Source organism: Genypterus blacodes, unplaced genomic scaffold (genome assembly GCF_046128005.1).
Source record: "Genypterus blacodes isolate CSIRO-AG114 ecotype Tasmania unplaced genomic scaffold, CSIRO-AGI_Gbla_v1 ptg000073l_1, whole genome shotgun sequence".
Classification (NCBI taxonomy): domain Eukaryota; kingdom Metazoa; phylum Chordata; class Actinopteri; order Ophidiiformes; family Ophidiidae; genus Genypterus; species Genypterus blacodes.
In genome coordinates, this window is record NW_027466883.1 from 3,267,798 (window position 1) to 3,292,500 (window position 24,703).

Consider the following 24,703-nt stretch of genomic DNA (forward strand, 5'->3'; position numbering starts at 1 on the left):
CGCTCTATTCTACCTCTCATTCCGTCGTTTCTGTGAGTTACAGCCTGATTCAGTTTTCCAGGTTATCTATGGGAAAATTGCCAAGCCCTCGTTGGTTTTGTGTGTTTTCTCTTTGTGTGTCTTAGTTTACTGAATTAATCTTTATTTGAGTTAAGTCATTGCTGCAGGGTGTGGAATCTTTACTGTGCTGCTGTGAGAACAAAGTCACAAGGCCTCTGAATCCAGTGTATAACCTCACACTTCCTTATAGTTTTGACGTCTTTATCGCACCTAATGTGAAACTGCTTTAGTCCAGGTTGAATGATTTATAATTTGTGTAACGACTGTAAGCTGAAATGAAGCCTTTTGCGAGTTTGATGACCCTTAGCTGTGATTGTGCGTCTGTGTGTGTGTGTGTGTGTGTGTGTGTGTGTGTCAGGTGCACAAAGCAGAAGCAACTATGGCAAACCACATCACACAAATTTCCAGAGATGACCTGGAGGATCTCAGGGAGGCATTTAATAAAATTGGTCAGTTTCACACACACACACACACACACACACACACACACACACACACGCACACACACACACACACACACTTTCTGTTGTATTTATAACTCTGACCAAATTTAGGTTTAAAGCCAACCATATAAAGTGTGACTCTTATGTAAGTGATCTTAATTGCTCAGGGTGTGCGTACTTTTACTTTTATTTCATCATAAATTGTTGAGCCAGCTTATGTCAGTTCATAATCATAAATATGTAATTAAATGAGATGCTGATAACAATGATATCTGTAATACATGCAAACTACTAACTATGAAGTGGATAAGCTGGGCATTTTGTACAGTTTTTTTGTTGTAAAATTAATTTTGTTTGTGCCAATCTGTACAATATATTGTGTTTTTGAAAATGTTTTGATTATTAGCAGCAGAGCAAATGAGCTTGTGTGCGTTTCGGTGTGTGTCTGTTTGTGTTCAGACATTGATAACAGTGGTTTTGTGAGTGACTTCGAGCTCCAGGAGCTGTTCAGAGAGGCCAGTTTCTCTCTGCCGGGGTACAAGGTGCGAGAGATCATAGAGACCTTCATCGCTGGAGACACCAACAAGGACGAGAAGATCAGCTTTGAAGAATTTGTGTCTGTAAGTTGTGATGATTGTACCAAATACACAAAAATGCACATAAAACACATTGAAGTAACATCTCTGTGTGCAGATCTATCAGGAGCTGAAAAGTAAGAAGTTCAGTGAGACCTTTAGGAAAACAATCACCAGAAGAGATGGGATTCGCTCCTTTGGGGGAACGTCAGGAAGCTCGAGCATTGGAACGCAGCATTCCTACTCAGGTGTGAGAAAGATCTGGATGCATGTGGTGTGTGGATATGAAACTTGCGTATTGCATGTTCAAACAGAAAAACATTAAACTCTAATAGATTTCTAGCTTGGTTTTTAAACTCATGGTCGTGTGTGTGTGTGTGTGTGTGTGTGTGTGTGTGTGTGTGTGTGTGTGTGTGTGTGTGTAGATGAGGAGAAAGTGGCATTTGTCAACTGGATCAACAAAGCCTTGGCAAAAGATCCAGACTGTAAACATCTGCTGCCCATGAATCCTGACAATGACAGCCTCTTCACTTCACTTCGTGACGGCATCCTGTTGTGGTAACACACACACACACACACACACACACACACACACACACACACACGCACACACACACGCACACACACACACACACACACACACACACACACCGCAGAGAGAGAGAGACGTTCCAATAATGTTGATATGATGTGCAAGATTAATGTGATTGATATCAAATTATGGATGGATTCCCATGATCCTAGCTCACTCACTCACTCACTCACTCACTCACTCACTCTCTCTCTCACTCACTCACTCTCTCTCTCACTCACTCACTCACTCACTCACTCGCTCACCTTCTTTGTCCTCTTTTCAGTAAAATGATCAACCTGTCCCAGCCTGACACGATTGATGAGAGGGTAATCAACACTAAGAAACTGGCCACTTTTAAAATGACTGTAAGTAGAGCAGTTTGCATTTTGCTTTTCGTGATGCTACTTAAGTAGAAACATTCCTAGTTGATTGTAACTTAGTAGTTACTCCCTTTTGTTCCTTCATGTATTCACTTTTTACTAACTTTCAATCATTTTAACACGATAATAGTAAATAAGATCCTTAAAGCAATAGATTGTGCAATAATGTTGGACAGCTCAACAAAGATCCTGTGACATATTAACTTTTTACTGCATACGTTTGCATTTTGCAGATCTGTTTTATGCCTGTTGTGTTTCTATCTTCTCCTTTGCAAGATCAAAGATACAAAATCATTTGGTTGTTAAGTTGTTATTGGGTGTTTGGTGTTCACATACACTCCTTCAGTTCAGTTAAGAGTCTTGCTGATTATGTATTTGCGCTTGCAGGAGAATCTAGTTTTGGCTCTGAACTCGGCTTCAGCAATCGGCTGCACGGTGGTGAGCATCGATGCCCATGATTTGATGGCCGGTAAACCCCATCTGGTCCTGGGGCTCCTGTGGCAGGTCATCAAAGTTGGCCTCTTTGCTGATATAGAAATCAGCAGGAACGAAGGTCAGCCCACACACAAACACACTCATTGATTGAAACACTTAACACTGAAAGGTTTGCAGTTACAATGTATAAAATGGTGATAATATACAGATGTTATCATGATGCAACACCCTTGGAACAGCCACACAGGTGTTTTCACATATTTTTAGCTGATCAGGAATATGCTTGGCTGAAATCTCTCCTCTTAGGCGTGCCACAGTTATGGTTATGGCGGGGAATCTTACACCGTTATCTGTCTGTCTTTATCATTCTTATATGGGTTAGGTTGCTTCACCACAGTTCAAGCATTTCTCAACCCAGTTTCAGCCTAAATGCACTGCACTTCAGTGGAACAAAGTGCTTCACGGTGCCATGGTGCTCTGCAGAAGCATTTTGGAGTTCAGAATTTCTCCTTACCTAAACAATATAACATTAACATTGTCCGAATATGGTTTCTGATGCATCATTATGTTTCATTCTTTTTTTTTTTTGCTATTTGTTTTTATTGAAGCAAACATTTTACATGACAGTGTGCATACAGTTATGGGATATTTTGAAGATAATTCTTTATACAGAAAGAGGGGGAAAGGGAGAGAGAGAGATAGAGAGAGAAAGAAAGAAGGTTGTATTATTATTATTATTGTTGTTGCTTAACTTTTTACAAAGACCCTGAGGTACAATAAGCAATATGAGGTACAAGTAGATCGAAATTGAAATAGCAGGAAGCCACGGCCGCTTGAGGTTGTGAAAACATGGCACAGTGGTATGGGCGCAGAGTACAGGATGGCATCAGTGATGTTGATGCAATGACCTCATAGGGTAAATACAGTTTTTACAGGATGATGTCGAACAGAAAAGTAGGCTAGTGCAAATCGCATCATGAAAAGAAGAAAGAGGAAATCCCACCCAAAGACCCAACCCATTTCCGCAGTCACACAACCCCACATACGACCCCATCCTGGCCCACCTGGGAATATGAAACTGTTCAGTGTTCAGATTTTCAGTCATTGGTCCATTATGTTTAATTCTGTTATAATTCTATTATAATTGTTTGTGTCTAGGTCTGATCGGTCTTCTGGAAGAGGGAGAATCACTGGACCACCTACTCTCCCTCTCCCCTGAAGAGCTGCTGCTACGCTGGGTCAACCATCACCTACGCAACGCAGGCACCAAAACCATCAGCAACTTCAGCGACGACATCAAGGTGCCCTGCAGAACAGAACAAACATACACACACACACACACACACACACACACATGCACACACAGTCATACCTAAAGCGTAACCTCTCCTTGTGTTGAACCCCTGTAGGACTCGAGAGCCTATTTTTACCTGTTGGACCAGATTGCTCCCCAAGGAAACGAAGACTATGTAACGAACATCAAAATCGACATGAGCGGCATGAATGTAAGTCTGTGTTCTTTGTTGTTATCTTGTTCAATCACAATAAGAAACAGAAAAGAAAAAGATAAGACAGATAAGAGATAAGATAAGAAATGTCAAACATGCTAAATGGGGTTGGATGAGGTAATTCTGTCACGAGTACATGTATGTTGTTCCTGTATTGTATGATTACATGTGTGTGTGTGTCTATGTGAAGGAGCGTGATTTAGAAGAAAGGGCCGAGCTGATGTTGCGCCAGGCCGCTCGGCTGGACTGCAGACAGTTTGTTTCTCCTCACGACGTCACGTCTGGGAACAGCAAACTCAACATGGCCTTCGTCGCCAATCTGTACAACGCATACCCGGCTATGCAAGCATCTCAGACCAACGGCATCGACTCTACAATGATGGAGGGTTAGACGTGCACACTTATGACTGAATCACAAACTGCTGTCATAAAATTGTTGACGTACACGTGGTTTATCAGGGTGTGACAGATTATGGCAGCTATGATTTATATTTACTGTTTATAATCTGGGGGATATTCCCATTACTACATATGAAGAGTTGGCTTTATAGGTAGTATATTTGTGTCTAGCCAATCAGTCTCACAAGTACACCAAGCATATCTTATCTACAATAGGATGGTTAGACAATGTAGTGGCTATGTCATTTCATTCCAGGTTTACATCCAGAATCCAGAGAAGAGAAAACCTTTCGTAACTGGATGAACTCTCTGGGTGTCTCTCCAAATGTCAACCACCTGTATTGGTACGTCACACGTGTACTGGACCTTATCAGTGGAGGGAATTACTGAGCAATACTCATACAGTATAAAGCCATGTGTAAAAAAAAAATGTGTTTTATCAATATGCAGCATGTATGGATTGTGTTGCTTGCGTGTTGATTGCTCTTTGTGTTTGTTCTCTACAGGGACTTGTGTGATGGTTTGGTGATTCTGCAGCTTTATGAGAAGGTTAATGTGCCTGTGAACTGGAGGAAAGTCAACAAGCCACCTTATCCTGTCTTGGGGGCCAATATGAAGAAGGTACACTTACACGTGCAAACAAAAGCTAAAGAAGGAGGAGGGTAATGAAAGCAAATTGGTGTGGAAATAAGTGTTAAAGTGTCACTGAGTGTTTTATTGCACATTTATTAGCTGGAGAACTGTAACTATGCTGTGGAGCTGGGAAGGAATGTGGCTCACTTCTCCCTGGTTGGCATTGGAGGAGAAAACTTGAATGAGGGAAGCTCCCTGCACACCCTGGCGCTGGTCTGGCAACTGATGAGGAGGTAAGGTACCAGGACTGTGGAAATTGCTTATTGAATGGGGCAAAACTCCACATTTTGTATATTTTTAAACATGTTGCCCCTTTGCTTTTATGTCCCTCGTTTGCTTGTTAGGTACACAGTGCAGGTTTTGTCTGACCTTGGTGAGGGAGAGAAAATTGGAGATCAGATCATCCTCAGCTGGGTCAACTCCACCCTGAGCAACCACCGCAAGAACACACAAATCGGCAGCTTCAAAGTGAGTGTGTTTAAGTTTGTGTCTCATTGGTGTACACACGGTTGCTTGTGCATTTGACCGTTTTCCCTGTCCCTCTCCTGCAGGACAAGCTGATCAGCACGAGCATGCCGGTGATTGACCTGATAGATGCCATCGCTCCCGGCGCTGTCAAGTGGGAGATGGTGAAGAGAGGAGACAAAGCAACGCTGAGTGATGCAGATAAACTCAAAAATGCCAAGTATAAGACACAGCCTATTCACATTTCATTCCTAACTTCTAATAATTATACAGACTTGGTCAGCTGTCTAATAGATTTGTCCCAGTTCCCGTGTGCCTCCCCATCATCTATCTATCCTCATCTCTTCCTCCCCCCTCCCAGGTATGCAATTTCAGTGGCCCGTAAGATCGGAGCTCGGGTCTACGCACTGCCTGACGACCTGGTGGAGGTGAATCCCAAGATGGTTCTGACGATGTTCGCCTGTCTCATGGGTCACGGTTTAAAAAAAGTACACCGCTGAACCAAACATGGTCTAACCAAAAAAAAACATCTTTTCCTTTTTTTTCTTTATGCTGTATTACATCAAATGCTATCTCCTCTTTGTAATTCTTGGCTGGCTGTTTCTTTTTAGGCACAACATTTGTCTTAATGAGCACCTAACACCTCATTTTCTGTTATACATTCCATAAAAACAATAAACATTCCCAGATTTAAAATATCATTTCTTACAGCGAAGACACTCTGTACGTTATCTTTGATTTGTAAGCTGCTCTTTTGCTGTATCATATTCAATATAACATTATATTTGCTTTTGCGACATGAGCATATATTTCATGTGCATTTCTTCCTTCTGTATTACTTGTTATAATGTATGTAAATGTTGCATTGGATAATGCTATTTAATTATTAAAAATGAATCTATGATATATTTGTTGCCATTTTATGTTTATTTAAAAATGACAGACACCAGTTGACTTGCATTTATTCAATCTTAAAAGTGTTGAAATGGGTTGAGGTCAGTATTCTATACAAATGTCACTTTGCCAAAGGAAAACACAAACGTGATAGCACGTTATTTTCGGAAATTACATTGTATGTTGCAGCATTCGATATTAGATTTATTTCAGCAATATAAACAAAACCTGAAAATGGTTCGATTCAACTTTTGAGTGAGTTTATCTCAGCCCCAAACAAGAACAAATCAGAAATGGTTTTCTCATACTTTTGGCCATGCTTGTATCAATCGATAGGGGGAAGCAAAATGGAGTTTGCGTTATTGAGCTGTATCGACCCTCTGAGCTTGCCGTATCATAACAAAGACGTCATTTTGGAGCGAAAGTTTGTGAAAGACATGTGAGGCTGTGACCATCGAAAAAGAGCACGAAGTATTGATATGGTATTTTAAAGAACGTATTTAAACAGCAACTCGCTGCAACAATGGAAGGACTGGAAATGTCGGCGATGATACCGGCTCTTCAGGAGCTAGCTAGGTGAGTAACCGGCTAAAGATGGCTAAGCTAAGATGTGAAACATAGACGTTGGACACATTGTTACCTCATTAACTTTATGGAAATGTTGAGGTTATTTGTCTCACCAAATAACGTTTAACTAACATATGTCGACGTTTACACAGTGCCGGTGCGGCTGAATACGAGCAGGCGGCGCAGAAGCCCCGTCAGATCCTGTGCCAGTTCATAGACAGGATCCTTACTGATGTGGATGTAGGTGAGTGACGCATGGATATCAGACGTTAGACGGTAACAAACTCCTTAAATGACAATACACAACACCAGGAACTAAACGCTGTAAAAGCCATAATATTCATGTAATTCGACTAACTTATTTGACTGGCTTTTTTTTGGTAATGTCTTTTAAAGCTCTGTTTTGACCTATTTCTCTTTTTTTTAATAGCTGCTTGACATTCTCTGAGTTTGAATCACATTAATCTTGTTTGTTTGTTTATTGTCTCTTTACTCCCAGTTGCTCTGAGTCTGAGCAAGAAGTCCAGTTCAGAACCACCCTGTGTGATGCTGCTTGACTTTGTTCAGCATATAATCCAATCCTCCTCTTTGATGTTCGCCAACCCTGCCTGTCAGCCTGCAGAGTACCCAGACACCATAAAGAGCTGCACTGGTAAGAGCTGCTTCACTTTCATCTTCAGTGTGTATGTGATGCTTCCGTTTTATTTCAACTCTGAATATTTCTTCCTCAGACTTCAGTAAGTGGGTGGCAGTGCGATTGCTACGCATGGCAGCAGCTCCAGACTGTAGCTCCATCCACGAGCGGGTCTCTGCCGTGCTGTGCTCTCTACTGCACACACTGAGAGTCAGAGCACCGTTCATTTTCAGCTGCCTCACCCAGGAGCTTATTAGTGTGGCTCAGAAACTTGTTGACGTCCTCTACGCCCATATTGCCACGCTGGGAGGACAAGGACACACTCTGGGCGTTCACGAGCAGAGCCCATGGCCTGTGACACTGGAGTGCCTCTGCGTCTCTCCCGTGGGTGCCTCTGCTTACCTCATTCCGTCTCCTCTCCTCCTGTCTTCGCCTGCTGCCTTGGAGTCGCTGGCCGCCGTGACGCTGGGTGTCATAACGGACGCGCTGAGGGGCGTTGTCTCCCGTCGTGATCAGAGTGTGGCCTGGGAAACGGCTTGCTCCATCCTAGCCAATGGAAACGGCAGGCTGAGGAAGATCTCCATGGTGATGCTGAGGACAATGGTGGAGCTAGAAGGGTTTCCTGAGACGCAGAGCCCTGAGTTTTTTATGGCTTACCTTCACCTGCTGGAAACACACACTCACACACAACCCAATGCGCGACATAACTTTGAGGGAGAGCTGCTAAATCTGACTGGTTGTGTGTTTCAACCGTCTGGTGTCACTCACTCACACTTTGAGCCCATCTACGTGTCGCAGTTGTTTGAGCGTGTTTGTACTCTGGGAGGGTCAGAGGTCAAGTTGGGTTCAGAAGTCACTGAATCACTGTGCCTGCTCTTCAGTTTCTTGCTATCTGTTGCCCCCGCCTACGAGAGTGCCATGTTGCTAAGGAGACAGCAAGTCACTGAGGTCTGCACAACCCTGGCACACACAGTCGGAACAGAGAACCAGGCTGAGGTACGTGTGTGTGTGTGTGTGTGTGTGTGTGTGTGTGTGTGTGTGTGTGTGTGTGTGTGTGTGTGTGTGTGTGTGTGTGTGTGTGTGTGTGTGTGTGTGTGTGTGTGTGTGTGTGTGTGTGTGTGTGTGTGTGTGTGTGTGTGTGTGTGTGTGTGTGTGTGTGTGTGTGTCTCCTTCACATGTCTGTTATTGTTTCTCCCACAGTATCTTACCCTTTCATAGCTTCGGGGTTTGTGGTTCTTGTGTTTTGCAGTGCGCTGAAGGGTTTCTCCAGGCTGCACTGATGGCTGAAGCGGCTATGGTGGTGCAGGAATTGGGAGATGGGGAGATCGTTGCTAAGAGACCCTGCCTCACTAATTCAGTCAGCAAGACAACAAAACCATCAGCTATGTAAGAAAAAAACAGCGGTGATTGTCCCATTGAATGCATTCAGGATGATTCATTGTTTTGAGACGTGTGCGTGTGTGTGTTCCAGTGAGGTGGACATGTGCTGGCGGAGTGAGGTGTGGTCAGTGGTGAACAGCCGTTTGGAGGAGCTGCTGACCTTTTTGAACTCAGACCGAAATGAACCTGAAACTTCAGAGACTCTCTCTGCTCTTAAGGGTCTGAACCTCATCTTCCACCTGGCAGCCCTCTGCGCTTCACCTACCAGGTAACACACACACACACACACACACACACACACACACACACACACACACACACACACACACACACACACTCAATACATGTACACTGCACTGAATACATCCACAGACCTTTACTTTACTTTACCTTACCTACTTTTTGACTGCAATTGTGTGATCTTGCAGTCCCTCTCCTCTCCTCTGGGTGTCCACTGAGACTCTGGGAAGGTCTCTGAAGAGCTGTCAGTCAGTATTAGAAGGAGCCTCTAAACCTGTCTCAAACCAGGACTACTTTCAGTCTGCAGCCAAGGACACTGTCAGCATCCTGGACTCCATCATCTACCTGACGAGTAAGGACACATGCACTCATAAACACACCTCACATGTGCTTTTCCCATGTTGTTTATTTTGTCTTGGGACCATTTTCGTGTTTTCTTGTTCATCATAAAAATTGAGCGTATCCACAAACTTACAGCATGCTTAGCTGCAAAGAGAACTGTAGGTACATGTATGTATTATGTCCCGTCACACAGCAGCAATATCTGGGACATAAAGTAAACAAGAAAAGAAAATGCTAAATCAATTACCAAGGTAGTAATTTGAGGACTTTTAGGACTGTTTTTGGATCAATGTGTTGGTGTTTGTCAAACATTTGACAAGCAAAATCATTTATCAGGTGTGTATGTGTGTGTTTGTGTGAACAGTGAACAGCCAGGGTGAGGACGGGCTCCAGCGGCATGTGTGCGCTCTGCTGTCTCTTCCCTGGGTGTGTGAATGCAAGTCGGTTTCAGCCTATAAGAGCTCAGGTTTCCCCCCCTCACTTCCTGCTTTGGCTCAGAGGCTGAGCTTCAGCTTTTGTGAGTATTCATGTCGCATCACAACTCAGGAAGACATTTTGATGTCGAACTAATTTGGGGTTAACATCGCATTTGTGTGTTTGTTCTCCCAGCACCTCAGGTCCAGGCGGACTGCGTGTCGCTGCTGGCTCTTTTGCACCGGGGCGTGTGTGAGTCGTGGCGCGTGTGTGTGTTTTCCAAGGCGCTGCAGAGTCGAGATGAGATGGTGAGAGCCGGAGCGGTCAGAGCCTGCCCTCTTCTACTCCACCACCTGGGAAACACACACCACAACCTCATCAGCACTACTCTGTTGTACGTAAAAGCCCACACTCACACACTTCTTCAAACTTGAATGTATCACACACAGAGCAAAACAAAAGATCAGACAAAATTTGAACTGAGTAAATACAAGAACAATTTATCTAAAGCTGTATTATTAACATGGTGTACATTATGCATCTACAGGCCCATGCTGGAGGATGGTTCAGAGCAGGTGAAGGTGGAGCTGGCGAGGATCATTGGTCAGCTGAGCTGTATCCAATCAGATTTGTCTGAGCTCAGCGTCGGCCACACGGAGCACACTCGCCCTCCTGAGCTCCGCTGTCTTCGCCTTACCCTCACTGCAAAGCATGCTGGGAAAACAGTGGCATATCTCGGAGCGTCTGTCGTCAGACCCTTCTTGCCGCTTCTTAAACAACAGGCTCCAAGTAACATCAAACTGGGTACATTAGTAGGATGTGTTCTTAAAATGAATCTAGATGTGATTCAGAAGGACTTTTTGTTGTTGAATGTTATTGATTTTATCTTTGTCATAGCTTTCCTGGAAGCTCTGCCTCACCTCTGCCAACATGTGAACCTAGTTGGTGGAGACAGCAACTCCCGGGCGGTTCTCTGTGCTCTGATTGGCCTAATAGAGGACCCAGATCCACAGGTCAGAGTGTGTTTCAGCCAATCGCTGCGTTTCCTTCTAACAGAGCACTCAACAAAGACTGACCAGGGCTCTCTGTGTGAGGTGAGGAATTTCATCAGATAGATAATAAGCAGAGATAAGCCAATAAAATGCTACGCGGTGGAGTCAGGAGTGAAACAGGAAACATTACGTCAGTGTGTTAATATTTATACGAAGGTTGTGTTCCCCTTTACCATCCCAGCTCCTGGTTGCTCGTCTTAAAGAGGCCTTCAACAACGCCAAGATCAACAGAGATGATGAGCTACGTAACACTCTCATCCTCACCACAGGAGAGATTGGCAGGTAAACATGACTTGTAAATATATATTACAGATATATGATTGTTCCACACATTCTTGAGTTTTCTGTTCTCCTCTTCTTGGAGACTTGAACTTACATTTCAGGATTGTCGATGTTGTGTTTTCTACATTAATTCACCCTGCCTGTCTTCTTCTGTCAGAGCTTCTCAGGGTAGTTTGGTGTCATTCTCTCTGCTGCGGCTGCTCCACTGTCTGCTCTCCAAGTCTTCCCCAGTGTCTGTAGCTGCCTACACTCAGATCAGAGCCCTGGCCACGGCCAAAGGCCTTAAACTACAGACCTTCTTCAATCAGTACAAGAACCCTATTTGCCAGGTATCTATACGCTTTATCTTTTGGAATCTCAGCTCTATAATAAAAGAAATCAGGTGTGTTAATAATTTAGCTTTATAAACGTTTCACTCTTTATCTATTGTAATTCCACCTTTGAATGTCCATGGGTTGTGTGTTTTTTCGTCTCTATGTTTAGTTCCTGGTGGAGTCTCTGCACTCCCGTCATGCATCGGCCCTGCGGGGCACGCCGGACCAGAGCAACGAGTCAGCCCATCAGAGAGAGCTGGCGCTGGACATCCTCGCTCAGATTGCACACGCTTTTGACTTCCCGGACCTCCACCGCTTCCTCACTGTACGCTTGATCACTTCCAACACACACACACTCACCAGAGTACAAAAATATTAAATGTACGTATGTATGTACTGCAAGCTTAACCATATTCATCTTTCATGCTTGGATGTGTAGCGAACCCTCCAGGTGCTTCTGCCCTACCTGGCAGCAAAGGCGAGCGCCACTGGCTCCGCCCTCATCCGCACCTTGGCCAATGAGCTGAAAGCAAACAGGAGAGAGATTCTAATCAACAACTTCAAGTACATCTTCAGTCATCTGGTTTGTTCGTGCACCAAGAAGGAGCTAGAGAGAGCCTTCCATTACCTACAGGTATTATAACCTTATAAGTCATTAAAAGGAAAACATACATATTCTGCTTATCTGGCTTTGACCATAGCAGGACAACGCTGTCACAGTAATGCTTATGATGGGTGATTTTATTTTGGGCTTTATAAAGGGTTATAAATGAAGCTGTGGTCCTAGAACGACTTCTTCCTCACTGATGAGATTAACAAAGCTACATTTGTAACCAAATATTGCATCATGTCCCAGAGTGAGACAGAGATTGAGCTGGGCTCTCTGCTGAGGCAAGACTTCCAGGGTCTTCACAATGAGCTGCTACTACGGCTGGGAGAGCACTACCAACAGGTACACACACACACACACACACACACACACACACACACACACACACACACACACACACAAACACAAACACAAGACCCCCATCGTTGTTTCTGTTCTGTTCTCGCTTCTCTTCAGTTAACTGAATAAATGCCACTGATGGATTCAGTCAAGTCTTGTTTACACCTGTGTGTGTTATGTTGCTCAGGTGTTCAATGGTTTGGCCATCCTTGCCTCCTTTGCCTCTAGTGACGACCCGTACCGGGGTCCCAAGGACATCACCACCCCAGAGCGCATGGTATATATCAGGACAGCTTGATTTGCGTTGAAATGTATCATATCAATGTCCTTACGGCATTTTAATTGGTAATTAGACAGCAGTTGTAAATAACATGAATCATTAAATCATCACAGATTTCACACATTTTATTCATCTTTTCGTTTCCTCGGCTTACTGTATTTCAGGCAGACTACCTACAGCCAAAGCTGCTGGGGATTTTGGCCTTCTTCAACTTGCAGCTGCTCAGCTCCAGTGCTGGAGAGAAGGACCGCAAGAAGCTGGTGGGTACAAATGGCCGAGTCCTTTTACCATTGGACTTTGGCATCTGAGTTTAATGCAGTCGTGCCTTTTTTGGGATGGTGGAAAGACATAGAAAAACCATTAGATTTTACATTAGACATAGAAAACACATTGAATGCCATTGAAAGTGGAATGTCTCTGGAATTCTGTTTTCCTGTGTAGGTGTTAACCAGTGTGATGGCTTTAATGCAACTGATGGGCTCCAAACACATCAGCTCCGTCAGGGTGAAGATGATGACGACGCTCCGCACCGGCCTCCGTTACCGAGACGACTTCCCTCTGTTCTGCTGCCAGTCAGTACACCGACGTACACACACGTCCTACAATCATCAACCTCTTGATACTGTGTACTTTAATTCCTACCTGCTGTGTGGACAGGACGTGGGAGTGTTTTGTCAGAAGCGTGGAGCCGGCTCACCTCGGCCCTCTCCTGAGTCATGTGATTGTTGCGCTCCTCCCTCTTATCCCTCTGCAGCCCAAAGAAACCTCTGCCATCATCCGCTTCCTCATCGTGGACAACAAGTAATTTTATTTTTAAATCTTCATATTATCTCATTAAGAAGAAGAAATAAGCTTTCCAGGTACGGAATAACACTACCCTCTTTCTAATTTGTATGTCCAACATGTTTAAACAACATTTTATAATCGAGGGTTTTAAAAAAAATGAACACGTACACAATCCAGTGTGTTTTTACAACAGTTATGTAACACTGCTGATCTCCTGCAGGGAAGAGGTGAATGACTACCTCCACGAAATTTACTTTCTACCCGACCACCCTGAGCTGAAAGACATCCACACTGTGCTGCAGAACTACAAAAAGGTCAGAAATGGACAGCAAACTGGTCACAGAGGTGACATGAAGATTAAACCAACAGTTGAAGATGACAAATCCATAAAGCAGCAGCAGCAGTCAACATCGTGTCCATTTTTTTCGTCCCAGCTCACAGCCAGCAGCAGTGACCTCGCCGCAGCTCTGCAGCTCTCAATGAGAGCTGTTCAGCATGAGAATGTTGACGTCAGGGTCCATGCACTGACCAGCCTCAGGGACATGATGCACAGCAATCAGGTACACACACACACACACTAAAACACATGCATTCATTAAGATGAAGATGAAGAAGAGCTGTAACTCTGAAAGGATCAGGGACAAAGCTTTTTTTGGCAATGAACACATGCTCACAGTCTCCTGGGTGAGTGATTATTTTTGTGTGTTGTTGCTCCCAGGAGTGGTTGCTGCGGCAGGTTTGTGCGAGTGAGTCGGTGGAGCCGGTGATCTCCAACCTGGTGGCGGTGCTGCTGAAGGGTTGCCAGGACTCGTCCCCAGAAGCCCGGCTCCTCTGCGGCGAATGTTTGGGCGAGCTGGGGGCCGTGGACCCTGGACGCCTGGACCTGTCGCACACAGACACCCATGGAGATCGCAACACCTTTGTGGTAGGAAATGCCGGACAGAACCTGTATAATGAAGTATATTTGCAATTAACAGAGAGTTTACCTAGAGTCTTTGAAATGTAAGTCTATTTATACACTTTTAATAAACAAAACAAATGTAAATGTGTTATTCCATGTGCGACAGAGTGGGGTTGATGATCCAAACTTTGCCTACGAGCTACTGAATGAACTGACCAGAACATTTCTGGCGTACGCGGATAACGTCAGAGCCCAGGACTCGGCTGCTTATGCAATTCAGGTACATATTTGTACACACACGTTTTCTCAGCCATGTTTATATGCCCCTCTGTATCTTCTGATTGGTCTATCTATGGTTGTGTGTGCACCCTGTAGGAGTTGCTCTCCATCTTTGAGTGTCGAGAGGGTCGTTCAGACTCTCCAGGCCGCCGGCTGTGGAGGAGGTTTCCAGAGCAGAGCCAAGAAATCCTGGAGCCTCACCTCAACAGCAGGTAATAAGATTTACATTTACACACACACTCACTGTCACATTCTACCTTGACCTCCTGTTTGTATTTTCTCCACTCATTGTTCCGTCTTTTTGTCTTATTGCAGGTATAAGAGCAGTCAGAAAGAGGTGAACTGGTCTAAACTGAAGAAGCCGGTCTACTTGAGTATCCGAGGCAGCAAGTTCTCTGATTGGTCAGCCACTTGGGCCGGATTCCTCATAAGCAAGGTTAGATGAATTCTCTTATACCTTACTTGAGCCAAATAGCTCAACGTTGAATGGGTCACACTCAACACCTAGAGAGCTTAGTGTTGTTCAACAGGGTGCTGATCTGTCCTGTACAACATTCAAGGCTTTGTATCCGTGACTGCATCACACAAAGCTTTTCTGAGCTGGTTCTGTTGTGTTCCAGGTCAGACATGTGCTGGCCAGCAAAGTCTTCACTTGCTGTAGTTTCATCATCAAACACGACTACAAGGTCACAATCTACTTGCTGCCTCACATCCTGCTGTACATGCTGCTGGGATGCACACCTGCAGAGCAGCGGGAGGTAAGGACTCGCCCATAAACTGACAACACGCACGCACGCACGCACGCACGCACGCACGCACGCACGCACGCACGCACGCACGCACGCACGCACGCACGCACGCACGCACGCACGCACGCACGCACGCACGCACGCACGCACGCACGCACGCAGACAGACAGACAGACACACACACAAATAAAGAAGTAAAAGCTCTCTAGTTCACTACTTCTGACACGCTTCCCTTCAGGTAACAGAGGAGATCCTGACTGTGCTGACTGAAGGGGATGGACGTGGAGGAGGGCGTGTCCAGGATACAGCCTCCAGCCTATCACAGCTCAGCACACAGACGGTGTTCAGCATGCTGTCTCACCTCACACAGTGGAGCCGCCACATCCTCTACTCCAAATCCAAAACCAGTGGTAAGAAACATATAGAGCCATCACTAATTGTCAGTTTGTTGTATTCGCATTCATACACACAATTTCTAAACAAGTAGAATGTATTTCCGCTCCAGTATTTTCTCTCAATCATTCAGTCCTAAGTGTATGATGACTGGAAAACTAAAATGTGTGATCGCTGCAGAGAGCGGGAACTATCAGCGTGTGGTGGCCTTCCTGAAGGGGATTCCACAGGACGTCCTTGCCAAGGCCTCTGTGCGCTCCAAAGCATACACTCGCGCCCTCATGCACTTTGAAGCCTTCATCCTTGAAAACAAAGAGAACATTCAGGACCATCTCACCTTCCTGCAGGTCAGACATGTTTAAAGATGTATTGTATGTTGGAGTGCTGCTCTTCCATGCAATATCCATGTTGATGGCAGAGGGGAAAAGTAGCATTTCTCTGAACTCGTCCCTGATTGGCTGGTGCTGCAGACGCTGTACGCTGCGATGCACGAGCCTGACGGTGTGAGGGGGGTCAATGCCCTGAGGAGGGAGGAGCCATCGCTACGGGAACAGATACTGGAGCACGAGAGCATCGGCTTGCTCCGAGACGCCACCGCCTGCTACGACCGAGCCATACAGCTGGAATCAGACCAGGTACACACATATACGCCTGATCACGTTCACTTCCACGTTATATTTGAAAGAATTTCAATAATAGAGTGAGTTTTGATTCACAGTGATCTGTAAGGTTCAGTCAAGTGCTGTTTGTTTCTCCTCATATTTGATCATTTTGACTCACTTTGTTCATAGATTGGTCACTATCATGGGGTGATGACATCTATGCTCGGCCTTGGACAGCTGTCCACCGTCATCACTCAAGTCAATGGAGTACTGGCGAACAAGTGAGACGCACACACACACATGGACCATCTGATCCTCAGCAATGGTGCTTATTCAATGAAATGGTCAGCTAATAGCAATCAAACGAGCTCTGTGTGTATTGTGGACACATTTAGGCACCAGTGGAAGTCGGAGCTGAACACCTACAGAGTGGAGGCTGCGTGGAAGCTGGGTAAATGGGACCTGCTGGAGGATTACCTGACTTCAGGTGAGCAAAAATGCATTCAGATGCAACTGCAAACGCAACAATGAACTTGGGCTTAAGCATAATGGTGTTTTGTTTGTGCTGTCACGGCCTCCAGACCGTCAGTCCAGTACGTGGGGCGTCCGGCTGGGCCAGCTGCTGCTGTCTGCTAAGAAGCAGGATGCTGAGACTTTCTATACAAAACTGAAGCTGGTGAGGAAGGAACAGGTCGTCCCTCTGTCTGCGGCAAGCTACGAGTGTGGAACATACCAGAGAGGATACGAGTACATCGTCAGGTGTGTGTGTGTGTGTGTGTGTGTGTGTGTGTGTGTGTGTGTGTGTGTGTGTGTGTGTGTGTGTGTGTGTGTGTGTGTGTGTGTGTGTGTGTGTGTGTGTGTGTGTGTGTGTGTGTGTGTGTGTGTGTGTGTGTGTGTGTGTGTGTGTGTGTGTGTGTGTGTGTGTGTGTGTGTGTCTCCCCTAATGCTTGTCAGTGTAACTCTTTTTTTATTTGACGATTGTCATTTAGTAGTATTTGCTAATCCAAAGGTCTGATGTGTGTGTGTGTGTGTAGACTCCATATGCTCAGTGAGTTGGAACACAGTTTTACGGGGCTTCAGAAACAGAGGGAAAGCTCCGCCCCCAGCCTCAGCCAGCTGCCTGTCCATTGGTCAGATCGCCTGGAGATGACCCAGAAGTCCTTCAGGGCAAAAGAGCCGATCCTGGCCCTCCGCCGTGCCCTGCTGAGCCTGGGATCAGAGTAAGGATCAACACACATTTGCAGGCACAAGAGACGCAGTACTCAGCAAGGTTGTGGTCCTTCAGGCTAAGATCACATGGCTGTGTTTCCTCTCCAGGCCTGCGTGTCAGCAGCTGGTGGGGGAGTGCTGGCTGCAGAGCACCCGGGTAGCCAGGAAAGCAGGACACCACCAAACAGCCTTCAACGCTCTATTGAACGCAGACAACACACATCTGGCTGAGCTCGTCACTGAGAAGGCCAAGTGGCTCGGGTCCAAGGTACACAACTACCGAAAGCCAATACGGCAAGCAGGCTTACCTCCAGACTCCAAACTTATCTGTTTAGTTTTACTTTTGGCACTACTTGTGTATAGTGTGGGCTTCTAATCTACAGTAATTAGAATTTCACACTGTTGCAGAGCTGCAGTTTGCAGTTCTATGTATAGAAACTGTCATCATCTTCCATTTACTATAAAGTGGAAACCTAAACTTTGTAATTGAAAAGTTCAAAGTTAATTAAAAGTTCATAGCAGCTCATAATGTTTGCAGATTACTGGAGGGATCCCTTCATTGAATTGCCTTAATTATGAATGCTGAGCAGAGCTGTAAATTGCTGCAGATAAGAGGCTCTCTCAGTGTGTACACACACACACACACACACACACTGATGACGGCTTATGTGTCATTTGTCATCAGGGAGATGTACACCAGGCCCTGATTGTCCTGCAGAAGGGCGTGGCCCAGTGTTTCCCTGACGATCAGCCTCTGACGGGCCCTCGTGCCATGCAGACTAAAGGCAAAGCCATGCTGCTGGTAGGACGCTTCATGGAGGAGACGGCCAACTTTGAATCCAACGCCATCATGAAGGCGTACAGGGTACAGTCCTGCATATGTGTGGAAGGGAATGAATCATTAGGCAGGAAAATGAATTTGTGAAAGTAATCAGACAATATCTGCAATATTAGTAATTCCTTAAGCAATAGGCTAAAAAAAAGGGTAAGAATATTATTTATCATCTAACAACCTTAAAGCAACAACGCTGAGGTCATTGCTCACAGCTGAGTGTGTGTTTACGTTTTCAGGATGTGACCAATCTTCTGCCAGAGTGGGAAGATGGAAACTTCTACCTGGCCAAGTACTACGACAAAGTCATGCCGATGGTGACCGACAACAAGTTAGAGAAACAGGGGAACCTCATCCGATACATCGTCACATTCTTTGGAAAGTAAGTTTGCGTGTTGTGGTTTGAATATATAGTTGTTGGATATTATTCACAGACACCAGCGGTTGTTTCATGTCCCACACAGTGCCCTGAAGTTTGGAAACCAGTACATATACCAGGCCATGCCTCGCATGCTGTCACTCTGGCTAGATTTTGGAGCCAAAGTGTGTGAGTGTGAGAAAGGTGGGTGACCTAATCATGTATACATGTCGAAAACGAACATTTCTTTTAGAGTTTGACATTTTCTAATCATCTAATCTAAACACACTGCAGCCGGACGGGTAGACAGACAGATGCGGTCGGAGCTGAGTAAAATCAACTCGGTGGTGAGCGAGCACTGTGCCAACCTGGCACCGTACCAGTTCCTCACCGCCTTCTCCCAGCTCATCTCCAGGGTGTGTCACTCCAGCGACGAGGTCTTCACCGTCCTCATGACCATCGTGGCCAAAGTGTTTCTGGCGTACCCCCAACAGGCCATGTGGTTAATGACCGCTGTCTGTAAGGTGTGTGTGTGTGTGTGTGTGTGTGTGTGTGTGTGTGTGTGTGTGTGTGTGTGTGTGTGTGTGTGTGTGTGTGTGTGTGTGTGTGTGTGTGTGTGTGTGTGTGTGTGTGTGTGTGTGTGTGTGTGTGTGCGCGTGCGTGTGCGCGCGTGTGTGTGTGTGGGGCTCAGTTTTCAGCACAAGTTCAAATCCTTTATTTCAAAAGTAAATCTATATGTTTTCAGTCAACCTACCCCATGCGAATGAAACGCTGTAATCAAATCCTGAGGAAGGCCATCAGTCTAAAAATTTCATTGGAGAAATTTATCGGAGATGCCACCAGGCTGACTGACAAGCTGCTGGAGCTGTGCAACAAGCCGGTATGGAACCCGACACGCACATGCACATACAATCTGATCATTTCACCCGTGTGACTGTTATCTTCCGTGTTGCCGGACGTGTCTTTCAGGTGGACGGTAACACCACCACCCTCAGCATGAGCGTTCATTTCAAACAGCTGAAACGTCTGGTGGAGGAACCGACCTTCAGCCAGATCCTGATCCCGCTGCAGTCGGTCCTCATCCCCACGCTGCCTTATACGGGCGGGGCAAACACACAGCACGATGCCTTCCCAGGACACTGGGCCTACCTGGCTGCCTTTGAAGACACTGTAAGAGATTGGAGTGAGCGTGTTTTTACAGGAGATGTTTTTATTTGATTTATTTTTTTATTCCCTGCGACTCCACTCTTTGCCCGTGTCGGTGTGTAGGTGGAGATCTTAGCTTCCTTACAGAAACCGAAGAAGATCAGTCTGAAGGGTTCAGATGGACGCAGCTACACCATGATGTGTAAACCTAAAGATGACCTGAGAAAGGACTGCAGACTCATGGAGTTCAACTGTCTCATCAACAAGGTGTGTTTGTTTTGTGTGTTCTCATATGACGCGAAACGAGAATAACTCAATTAAATGTATTATTAAACGGTAAAGAATGGAACAGTGAGTGCAGCCTGTTGTGCTTTGTGTTGGTTTGTGTACGTGTATGTGTGTGTAGTGCTTACGTAAAGATGCCGAGTCAAGGTGGAGGGAGCTACATATCCGGACGTACGCTGTGATTCCGCTCAATGAGGAGTGTGGCATCATCGAATGGGTCAACAACACTGCGGGACTGCGACACATTCTCACCAAGCTCTATAAGGAGAGAGGTATACACACACACACACACACACACACACACACAATTTCTCAGACCTCCATAACTCCATAGTGTGATGCAGTTGTTATATGATGATGTGTGATATGATTGTTATTTCATTTGTTATATGTGTGTGTTCTAGGTATTTACCTGTCAGGTAAAGAGCTGAGGAAGCTGATTCTACCCAAGACGGCTACCTTTGAAGAGAAGATACGGATCCATACGGAGGTGCTGTTGGCTCGGCACCCCCCTGTCTTCTACGAGTGGTTCCTCCGCACTTTCCCTGACCCCACATCATGGTGCGACGCTACAATGCAACGTTTCACTTCATTGCATACTTGTATACATAAAATGTTTCAGTTTCAGTACGTGTGTGTTTACAGGTACAGCAGTCGCTCTGCATACTGCCGCTCCACGGCTGTGATGTCCATGGTGGGCTACATCTTGGGTCTGGGAGATCGCCACGGAGAAAACATCCTCTTTGACTCTTTCACAGGAGAATGTGTTCACGTCGACTTCAACTGCCTCTTCAACAAGGTTGGATGTTAAAATATGAAGTGATTTAACCAATCTGTGTAGCTACTTACTTAAATAAAAGAGATGATCATGAGCTTAAGCTTAAGACCTGGGTTTTGAAGGTTAAATCTCCAAATGGATTGCAGAACTCTTCATCCTCCTTTCCTTCTATCTCACTCTTGCTGCACCCATAACTCTCCACTAGGGGGAGACATTTGACGTGCCAGAGGTTGTTCCCTTTCGTCTGACCCAAAACATGGTCCATGCCATGGGGCCCATGGGCACTGAGGGCCTCTTCAGGCAGGCCTGTGAGGTCACACTGAGATTGATGAGGGACCAGAGCGAGCCACTCATGAGGTACACACACACACACATAGATGACGGCATTTCAAATAAATGGAGCTCTATTCATAATAATCATATGATTATGTTTTCAACTCAGTGTTCTCAAGACTTTCCTTCATGATCCACTGGTGGAGTGGAGCAAACAAGCCAAAGGACTTTCTAAAGCTCAGGCTAACGAGACAGGAGAGATAGTCAATGAAAAGGTGTGTATATGCACAAATACAGAAGATTGTGAGGGGGTGCTTGCTCTGGATCTTTGTTTGTATGCAATTTCAGCAGTGAGCAGGTCTCACACTCCTACTGTACATTGTCCTCATTTTCTGCCATCTCCCACCAGGCTAAGACCCACGTGTGTGACATCGAGCAGCGTCTGCAGGGGGTGATAAAGAGCCGCAATAAAGTGCTGGGTCTGCCTCTGTCTATAGAAGGACACGTCCACTACCTCATACAGGAGGCCACTGATGACAAACTGCTCTGTCAGATGTATCTAGGCTGGGGACCCTACCTGTAACAAACACACACACACACCAGTCCTGTGTCCAACTCTGACTGAGCACTATAGAAAAGCATGTGGATGTCAATTCAGCATCATTCCGGATACTTAACTGTAATCAAACACTCGACCAATTAAAATAAAAAAAATAAAAAGAGTACCAAGAACTATTAGTGAACTCTGTGACACAGGTTCTACTGTGAAACAACATGCTAGTGCAATTACCACACACACAACAGTTACAGGGATGTTTTTCTTCCTCTGCCTTTTTCAGTTTATTGTTTATGGTTTCCAATTTTATGGAAATGAAATGAAAATGCACTGGTGTAAGTTCCCTTGTAATAAAATATGTTTTCCTAACTTGATGTGTCTGTTAGGAGTGTGTCCTCTAAGCTCTTAACCCTGCTTAGACTTCATGTGGAAGTCAGACTGTCAGCTGATTATTGTAATCCTCTCTCTCTCTCTTTCTCCCCACTGGTCAAGCTGGCTCACCTCTGTCACACAGCCCACCAATAAGCATCTTAAGGCTTTCATAAAGGAAACACTCGGCTCTAAAGTAGGCTGGGTGAGGGTATGTATGGAGTAACTGCTGAGGAGGTGTTTAGGCCCAACATGAGTTCAAACACTCAGAAAGCCACTGTGTTTTTTATTATTACTTTCCTCCTTTTTGTCAATGCATGGCTTCTGTTGCAGCTCAACTTAATATAGCAGGGAGGAGGAGAGGAAAGGAGCAAATCAAGCCTCTTTACTTTTTTTGTTTTTTTTTGTTTGTTTTTTTTTTCATTTCTGAAGATGTCAGTCAGGAACACGAGGTGAGATTGCTTTCGAATTATGATGAATGACCAGACTTCAAATAGATATCACACACCTGACAACTGACTTTGGATATTTTCGTATTTTGTCCTGCCGTCATGGAAGCGCACAATGTTGACATGGTGTTTTTGGAAAGCTGATGATGATATTCTGATGAAGAGGTGAAACAGGATTGATTTTGAACTTTTTAGAGAGAAATTAGGATTTTCATCTCTCATTCCTACATGATAGTGAACATTTAAATATATTTGAACCATATTACACTTACAAAGGCACTGTTTAAACTATTCTCCCTCATTTAATAGTATTAAGATTACGTTTCGGCGCCGAGGTGTGGTTGAAAGTGACTAAACAGTGCCCCCTAGAGGCGCATGTGGCGTAACTTCAATATGGCTGGAGGATAACTAAACACATGATCCGGGTACCTTCGCTTCTTCTTCGGCTTTGGCTTGATGGATTCGGGTCTGTTAATGTCATCTGGTCGTAATCTGGTTACGGTTACACAGTGGTGACTGCTGAGGCCATGGCGAGGTCAGCTGCTTCTGCTCGGGGCTTTTTTTTTTTAAAGTCCCGGTAACGACGAGTCGGAGGGCCGGGGACAACGTGCGACCTTGGGGACGCTGTTATGGATCTGACGCAGCTGGCTGTGGATGCTGGACAGTTTATCAACCGGGCTGTTCAGGTAAAATTGGATAAAAGACCTCATTCCTCTTCATCTCCATCTCGGCTTTGATTTTTTTTTAAACTTGTTTTCTCGTAATATCTGCCCAGTACACCGGAGAGACCTTGGGCCAGGCGGATAAGACACAGTTGGACAGCCGACTGGAGGAGCTCCTGATCCGGGCAGAGGCCACCAAGACCTGCACGGAGCAAATCATCACCCAGACTGAGGTTCTGCTGCAGCCAAACCCGGGTGAGACCCGGATGAACTTCCTGCGAATCAACCTTTTCATCGAATGTATTACAAATTCCTCTGGAGAGAAAACCAAACACAACCAAAAAAAGACAAATAATAATTTTAGATATGTTGTGTTTGTTATGCAATAATATTCTATTTTGGGTTAGGGTTATTGTATACATTTTATAAATAGAAAGTTCAACATTTTGATCATTTATATATCTAGCAGTAGTCGTTAAAGGTATCTGGACTCATCCAATTAGCTTCTCCAATGACTTCATGGTGTCTTGTCTGGTGGTCAGTACTCACATTAGGAAGTGAATCCTTACTTGTAGACCTTTAACATTTCAGCTATTTGACCTCTTATTTGCTTTGACTGTCGTTGCTCTGATGAATGACAAACGCACATTGTTATGACTCGGTCCATTTACCTTAACTGATTGATTATAAGTGGATGTAGTCTGTAATCTATCTAATAAGTGGGACCATTCAGCTGCCAGAAGCAATAACCTCTTACAGTGAAATACATTCAGCATCACAAACATACTTTGTTTATCCTGCTCCAAGGGCCTTTTAGTCTGATGTTAGTCCATGCTTTACCTTACACATATGGGTGTATTATGACAAGGGCCAATAATACTACACTGCTATAATCGCTGCCTTCCATATTGTCCCAGTAGAATGTTGCATATTATTGAGTTCAGGTTAAGTGCCGTGCTAAATCTAAAACATGCGTAGCCTCTGAATCCGATATGACCCCTTTGACCTGTGATGAATAGGAGCACGGTTAGAGGACCGGCTGTATGAGCATCTGGAGTGGAGTTTCCCGCCTCGGCCTCGTGCCATTGAGGTGCTGGGAGACCTCATGAGCCAGGCTGGGATGGAAATGAAGCCCAACACACCCTATGGTGAGTGGTGTTAATAACAATGTTTGTCATCCACGTCAGACTGGTGACATACGACCCAAAACTGATCATCTTCAATGTTTTTATGCCATAATGGGTTTTATTAAACTA

General features: G+C 45.1%; 3 protein-coding genes across 3 annotated transcripts in view; all 3 read left to right on the forward strand.

The window, feature by feature from the left end:
• Positions 1-421: 421 nt before the first annotated feature.
• On the forward strand, positions 422-5,972 carry pls1 (plastin 1 (I isoform)). The gene is made up of 15 exons (XM_076157658.1): positions 422-509; positions 963-1,123; positions 1,197-1,326; positions 1,504-1,636; positions 1,936-2,017; positions 2,420-2,585; positions 3,626-3,768; positions 3,877-3,972; positions 4,166-4,361; positions 4,631-4,718; positions 4,881-4,995; positions 5,107-5,240; positions 5,352-5,475; positions 5,559-5,692; positions 5,834-5,972. Exons 1-15 carry the CDS (start codon positions 440-442, stop codon positions 5,970-5,972), a joined length of 1,911 nt encoding a protein of 636 aa, XP_076013773.1. The 5' UTR covers positions 422-439.
• An 810-nt stretch (positions 5,973-6,782) lies between these two features.
• atr (ATR checkpoint kinase) lies at positions 6,783-22,336 on the forward strand. Its single transcript, XM_076157657.1, has 48 exons — positions 6,783-6,942; positions 7,086-7,177; positions 7,433-7,585; positions 7,665-8,563; positions 8,817-8,953; positions 9,039-9,215; positions 9,376-9,539; positions 9,894-10,046; positions 10,139-10,337; positions 10,491-10,747; positions 10,841-11,037; positions 11,177-11,277; positions 11,435-11,606; positions 11,761-11,916; positions 12,031-12,225; positions 12,448-12,543; positions 12,728-12,817; positions 12,985-13,080; positions 13,262-13,392; positions 13,478-13,621; positions 13,827-13,920; positions 14,041-14,166; positions 14,325-14,531; positions 14,674-14,787; positions 14,883-14,998; positions 15,102-15,222; positions 15,407-15,544; positions 15,774-15,945; positions 16,109-16,275; positions 16,399-16,563; positions 16,720-16,811; positions 16,926-17,017; positions 17,112-17,289; positions 17,565-17,750; positions 17,848-18,007; positions 18,425-18,604; positions 18,811-18,953; positions 19,036-19,133; positions 19,224-19,453; positions 19,675-19,809; positions 19,899-20,099; positions 20,199-20,342; positions 20,482-20,632; positions 20,765-20,921; positions 21,006-21,159; positions 21,344-21,495; positions 21,581-21,686; positions 21,821-22,336. The coding sequence occupies exons 1-48, from the start codon at positions 6,890-6,892 to the stop codon at positions 21,992-21,994; spliced, it is 7,815 nt and encodes a 2,604-aa protein (XP_076013772.1). The 5' UTR covers positions 6,783-6,889; the 3' UTR covers positions 21,995-22,336.
• A 997-nt stretch (positions 22,337-23,333) lies between these two features.
• The window catches only part of LOC143006117 (endophilin-B1-like), a 1,965-nt gene continuing 595 nt past the window's right edge, over positions 23,334-24,703 (forward strand). Inside the window, exons 1-3 of the mRNA XM_076157442.1 lie at positions 23,334-23,471; positions 23,561-23,702; positions 24,467-24,595. Coding sequence (XP_076013557.1) covers positions 23,415-23,471; positions 23,561-23,702; positions 24,467-24,595 — 328 coding nt within the window. The 5' untranslated portion in view covers positions 23,334-23,414. The remainder of the gene's footprint in view (positions 23,472-23,560; positions 23,703-24,466; positions 24,596-24,703) is intronic.